This window comes from Hyperolius riggenbachi, chromosome 5, assembly GCF_040937935.1.
Source record: "Hyperolius riggenbachi isolate aHypRig1 chromosome 5, aHypRig1.pri, whole genome shotgun sequence".
NCBI classification, from domain to species: domain Eukaryota; kingdom Metazoa; phylum Chordata; class Amphibia; order Anura; family Hyperoliidae; genus Hyperolius; species Hyperolius riggenbachi.
In genome coordinates, this window is record NC_090650.1 from 439,518,124 (window position 1) to 439,524,884 (window position 6,761).

General features: G+C 43.2%; 1 protein-coding gene across 1 annotated transcript; it reads right to left on the bottom strand.

The window, feature by feature from the left end:
* Positions 1 to 1,033: 1,033 nt before the first annotated feature.
* Positions 1,034 to 5,319, bottom strand: ARC (activity regulated cytoskeleton associated protein). The gene is made up of 2 exons (XM_068234997.1): positions 1,912 to 5,319; positions 1,034 to 1,667 (listed from the first exon to the last, which is right to left on the bottom strand). Exon 1 carries the CDS (start codon positions 4,755 to 4,757, stop codon positions 3,573 to 3,575), a length of 1,185 nt encoding a protein of 394 aa, XP_068091098.1. The 5' UTR covers positions 4,758 to 5,319; the 3' UTR covers positions 1,034 to 1,667; positions 1,912 to 3,572.
* Between the last annotated feature and the right edge of the window lie 1,442 nt (positions 5,320 to 6,761).

Sequence of the window (6,761 nt, forward strand, 5' to 3'; positions counted from 1 at the left end):
GGCCACTCACAACGGCAACAAAGTCTTTTACTGGCTAGAAAGCACTGGCCAATCAGAAAGTTTGTTGACATTTAACTGACCAGTCAGGAGTTTGTTTACATTCGAGTCCCAGCCTTTTATCTCCTGAGCGGTGCAATCACCATCAGGGTGGTGGTAGCAGAGGGGGGGGGGGGTAGCCTAAAACATCACTATAGAGGTAATTATATGTTAAAGCCAAAGTTATTTTGGGGGGAGTGGGTGGAGTGTGTTTTGGGGGGGGGGGGGGGGGTTGCATCTGCATCTAAAATTATAAAGCCCTGAAACCAACACGGAGGAGGTGTTTTTTTTTTCTGTATTTTGTGTTGTAGGACACATTCTAAAGACTCTCCTCTTTTGGGTTTTTATATTCTGGGGGTGGAGGGGCCGAAGGGATTCTGTTTCCTTCCTACACTAAGGGTGTAAGGAGTGTCCTAGGATAGGTCACTTCCTGTCCCCCTCCTACTGCCAATCAGCATCCCCCTTCCACATGTTAACCTCCTGAAAAGCTGGTTGGTTGGTAGGAGAGGACTAGCGGTGGTCAGCGAGATGTTAATTCCCGCTTGCATGAAAAATTAATGCAATTTGTATGCAGCTTTTAATTAAACGAGACAAAATTGGCACATAGTGCATTTTATTGGCCCAGTTCCCAGATGCATACAATTTGCATGCAAGTTTCAATCGTTAAAATCCTCGACCACCTCTACAGAGGATCAGAACATCTCCCTACAGTCATACCCTGCACACATAGTTCAAGGATCCGCCATCCTGGGCATGATGGGACATGTAGTTCCTTGGCAGCTGTAAGAATGCATATTGCTCCCATCTCCCTCTTAGGGTGCATAAACGCATTCAATTTTGATTGGCCAATCACTGAGCAATTTTACCACCTCCATGAGCATATTGTTAAACTCTCCTACTGGAGGTGGTAAAATTGGCCAATCATCGCCCAATCAAAATTGTATGTGTGTACCAGGATTTACAGTTTAACGCACAGTAACAACAACAAGTCAAAAGATTTTAGCTCATCGTTTTATTAACCGACAACTCTCTGTGCACATTATGGCTTTCATATTCCCCTCGACATGTTGACATGATCTTTGGATTTAATGCAATGTGCTTTAATGACAAATATAGACGAGACTGTGGAGCTTGTCAGAAAAGTGCTACTCGTGTCCAATTAAGGTCACTTTTGTAAGAAAAGCTATTGTTACATACATTTTTGTTTTTCTTTTTCTGCGGTACATTCTGTTAAAGTTTCTGTAACATATATGACATTTCATGAAATGTATGCTAGACATATTGCATGAGATATAGTTGCTTGTCTGATGAGACGCATGATAAGAGATGATGAACCCTCAGGTGCGTAGATTGAGGTGGACAGTTCATGAAAAAAAACGAAGAAGGTGCAACGTAAAGGTAAGATTGCTTTTAAAGTGCATCTAACTGTCCGATTTCTTTACATTCTTTGTCGACATTCATCTGCGGTTCATTGGATTTGTCCACTAAGTACTTAAGTCCATGTCCTGCTGTAGCGGTCAGCAGACCTCTCCTGCCATTGGCCGTTTTTTTGTTGGGATATGGGCAGGAAGGAGATGCAGGCGTTTGACTTGAAGGCAAATAAGGCCGTGTCCAGCGATTAGCTGTCATAGCTGAAAGCAAAGATAAAGACAGGTTAGTATACAAATATTACTCAGCAAGTTTCAGCAAAACTAAACTTTTTTTTTTAGTTTGTTTTTAACTAGATCAAACCGTCTACTTGTCTTAGACAAACAATACTTGGTGCACTTCAACTACATTTTACAGAATGTGCACTTAGTTGATCTTAACTAGTGAGAATTAGATTCATTACATTAACTATAGTATTGTGTTGCTCTTAGTTCTAGAGATACTTACTTTGTCTGGCTCACTGGTTGAACATCCATCACCAGTGCCTTGGACCTCTGATTTGGAGGCTGGTAGTCAATGAGACTCTTGGATCTCTGGTTAGGAGCCTGAAGACCATGTGACCTTTGGACCTGTGGCTTGGACCATGATGATCATGTTTTGACTGTTGTGCACTGAGGGTCCACAATAGAGAAGACACCTCTTCTCACCACTGAGTATGCTAGGCCGAAGGAGGAGCTTCAGTAGGAGAATGGCTCGATATAGCAGGTATTCCTGAAGATGAAGACCTTAGAAGTCAGGCATTCTGATGTGCCCCGTCCATGTGGCAGGGCCGCCAACTATGAGAGCAGATGGCATAGCCAAGAACATTGGATTTAAGTTGTTCAAGTCCATTTTGTAGGTAGACAATGTGGTTTGCTGGAGGTGAGACATCAAACCTTAAAAGAAATGTCCTTCAAAACTGGTGATTTTCAAGGAATAGTGGTTGATGAGAACGTTGACAGTGTCCCTCCATTATTAATGTGCAATCAAATTTCCAAAAACTTGAGTCAAAGTCCAAGCTAAAACTTTGTAGAAAGTGACCAAACTTTTGAGTCCTCGTTTTTTTTAGTCTTTGCATTGATGTGACAAATGATTGTTCATTTTTTAAGTGCTACCAGTTATCAAAGTTCTCATGAATACAAAAAAAAGGTCATTTTGCAATTTAGTCCAAAGAAACGTTGAAAAATTCCTAGAATTACATAGGACGATATCCATTGCTCTGACACTACATATTATTTAAATAGTTAATATTACAAGCATGTTATTGCCTTTATGAGTATAAATAGTCCTAGTGAATGATCGTATCTCCTATGTACATTATATTGCCTCTATCTTACATATAAGTCCTGTATGGACACTCTTTGTCTATACAGAGATCATTGAAAAGTATCAAAAATATGTTTTTGGGTTTAGTTTTTTTTGCTATTTACACATCTCGTATTAAAAAATTGCTCTTAGAACTGAACAAAGAGTAAACTTTCCTATAGCAGCCAAACTCCCTGAAACTTGGAGAGAGAAGGCAGAACACTCTGAAATCAGCCCCCACTTACAGTAAATGGTTTCTCACGGTAGGCCTTGACAGGCCGTCTATGTCATTCACATTCTACATTGTGACACCAGATTCTGGTGACAATACACAAACTTTTTTTTTAAAGTGCCATTTGCTGTAAGTGGCCACTAGAAAAGCAACAATTGCTTACTTTCGGCTAATTGCAGGGCAATATGCCCCATTGCATACTGAAATCTTCATATACCTCTTGCATGGAGTTAATTATAGCTTAATGTATGAAGTAACCAGTAGAAAACATTTACAGTTCATCCTGTTTTTGTTAAGTTGTTGCTAAACCCTTTTTTCCTTTTATTATTCACTATAGCATGAAGAGTTTAGGCTTCTGTGACCCACATCCTATTGTAAAATGTAAGATAACGTTTTATAGTCACAGGATCGCATAATTTACCATCCTACGTCAAACTCTCCCCATCACTTTGTATCTTGTTGCTTTGCAATGCCAACAAGCTCTCTGTTGAGCCTCACTGTCCTCCCAAGCCTCAATTTTGATATCCCTTTAAGAGCCTCTGTTTCTCAGTAGAGAAAGATCAACAAATCCAAGCGTTTTCATAAAACTCTTTTACTCATAGACAGCCACAGCCTTCTCTGTGCAGACGCTGCTGCTATCATAAGGATCCTTTGTGACAATTACGTTAAGTTTGGTGCTAATCTGCTCATCGGAGTAAGTGTTCTCGATAGTTTGCTTCTCTGACTCCTCAAAGTCAAACTGGATTTCTTTCCCCATCTGCACTAGCTCATCTACAGTTGTGGGGACAGGCCCTTTGAGGAAACGTCTGATCTCAGGGTGGAGAGTGCCAATAATGTGGCGGAGCATGTCCTCCTCATTGGCATCGACATAAAGTCGGTGGTAAAGGGCTCTTTTCTTCCACACAAACTGTTCTAAGGGTTCCCAGCGCCTCTGAGGGAGGTCTAAGTCCCTCTTGATGGCCTCTCTAACTATTAGCCTCTCACAATATTGCAAGAAAGCTACTTTGAAGTCATGCCAGTCTTCGATAGTCTCCTGCCTGTATTCCCACCACTTCTTGGCTGCACCTTTCAAATGGTTGTCTACCTGTGATAGCCAGATCTTTTCATTCCACCCACTGCGCTTAAAATACTTTTCCAGGTTCACTAGGAACTCACGGGGATCCTCAGACATGTTAGCATCAAACTCAGGGGGAGAGAGGATGTCAACGGAGATGACAACCCAGTGATGCTGCTGGCACGTTTGGGAGGGCAGTGCAGGTGCTGCTGGAGGGGGAGATGCTGGTGGGGTAGGGGCATAAGGATTGGGGTTATCAAGAACTTCCTGAGCTACCTGAGCTGCCTCTGCTTCCTTTTCCTTTGCACTTTTCTCTCCGTAAAAAGACCTTCTGTGCATAGTATCTGTTTTGCTAACCATTTTCTCAAAACGAGAAAATACCCCCCTCCAGGAGTTCATCTCTCTCTTCACCCAACGTTCTAAATTGAATAAGGTATCTTGGCACCTCATCAGACAGGTTTTTATTGATCTCTTCCACCTCTGGATCCCTACTAGTGGAGACTGATCATGAATGTTGGCGTTTAACCTCTGTACAGACTTTTTGAAACCTTTCAGCTCAGTTTCCACTTGCCGGGAGACCCCAGAGAGGATGTACACCTGTGTCTTCCTAACCCTATCCAGCATCTCAGCTGGACTACATGTACCAATCTGGAGCGCCACTGTTTGTTCGGGAACAGTGAGAGCGGGTGCCACAATGCCACTGAGAGCCAGACTTGCTGCCATATCAACAATCTATAAATGCATCAACCAAACAAATATGTTGATTGTTTTTAACGTTTGCAAGCAACAAACTATAAAAACAAAAACAGCAAATAAGTTAACAGGCAGCAAACTTGCTAGCTCTTACACCTCACCTCTCCTGTTAAAATAAGAGCAAATGTACACAACAAAGTCTTTGCAATTCCTACAATCTAGGCTCAGCAAACGATAAAGAACTAGCAGTATAACAAAATCACTATCAGTAGAGAGATTTTGCAAATGACAGAAGTAAGAAATAAAAGGGTTGCAGTTTTATATCACCCAAAGTTCAGTCCTTTCAGATTGTGCAAAGGAATTTCTCTCTCTCTTCAATCAGAGAAAATGAAGGGATTTCCAAACCCCCCAAAAAATGCTGGGGGTGGAAGGTTCAGAGTCCGAAAATCTTTGTCCAAAGTGCTGGATTGGGAGAAGTTTCTCCTGGTGAAGAAATGTCTTTTGTGGTGGAGAAGCCCGGAGATGATCGAGCTAGCAGGCGATGGTCCTCAAGAGCCGCAAGAGCGTAGAGGGAAAAACTACTTTCTAGCTGTTTGCGTTTGAGTTTGTGAGACTAGTTCTCCAGTGAGGGTATTTATACTCTATCTAGCTCAGCTCGGCATGTGAGTTTCCAGCAAACCCCTACTACGTAAGCGACGCCGATTGGTTGGAGCTCCCGTCTCCTTGGAAACCAGAACATTCAGATGACACTTGTGTCCCCCCTCCCTCTGATTCAGCGAACACACGTTGAAGGCTGTGAACACTCCAGCTATGGAATAATGTGTAATTCCCTTTCTGAGCGAAAAAAAACCACAAGTGAGAAGATACGTAATCCAAGCAGGAGACACGTCTTCCCACGGATTGCAGCGTCTTCCCTGCCTCTCAACCTTCCATAAAAGGGCTCATCTTGTGCCTTGGCGAGTGAAAGACCACGTCCGCCCCCTTCCTGCACACCTACGTAGAATAAACACACACTCTTTGTCATGTGAAGTGTGGGAAGGTCGCATAGCCTTATTGAATCAAATTAAGGTCATAAAGGTCTTAATAGAGAGTAGGAAGAAAATTGATGCCTCCAATAGTGTGAGGGTGATATCCCTTATTTTGTTTTGAAATGTGTAATAGGCGATTTGCCGTGTGAATTTATGGAGGGGGCCTTCTATCAAAAACCTACACTGCAGTGACTATTTCAGGACTCAGGAGGACTGGCTGGCAAGCTGTGTGTAGCTGCGACACAACCCGCATTGCTGGTGTACAAAGCAAATCACTAACACAAGCAGGCTTCCATCCATACAGTCCTGCAGTAAACAGGCTACAAATTTACTTATCCGAAGACATGACAACAAATGTTGTTTTGGTAATAACTTTAATGGCTAACTGTACAGCAATGTTTGTTGTTACGTCTTGGGATTTTCTCGATGATTAATACCAGGTCAAACAAACACAACTAAATGTAGGTATCCCCAGTATAGGTAGCCAGGTATAGGTGCCCCCAGTAAAGGTAGCCAGGTAAGGGTGCCCCCTGTAAAGGTAGCCAGGTATCGGTGCCCAAGTATAGGTTAGCCAGGTACAGTTGCCCCCAGTATAGGTAGCCAGGTATAGGTGCCCCCAGTAAAGGTAGCCAGGTAAGGGTGCCCCCTGTAAAGGTAGCCAGGTATCGGTGCCCAAGTATAGGTTAGCCAGGTACAGTTGCCCCCAGTATAGGTTAGGCAGGTATAGGCGTCCCAGTATAGGTCAGCCAGGTACAGGTTCGGTTAGTATCAGTTAGCCAGGTACAGGTGCCCCAGTATAGGTGTCCCCAGTATAGATAGCCAGGTCCGGGTGTAGATGCCCAAGTATAGTTTAGCCAGGTATAGGAGGCCCAGTATAGGTTAGCCAGGTACAGGTGCCCCAGTATAGGTTAAGCAGGTATAGGTGCCCCCGTATAGGTTAGCCAGGTACCGGTGCCCAAGTATTGGTTAGTCAGGTATAGGTGCCCCACTTTAGGTTAGCCAGCTA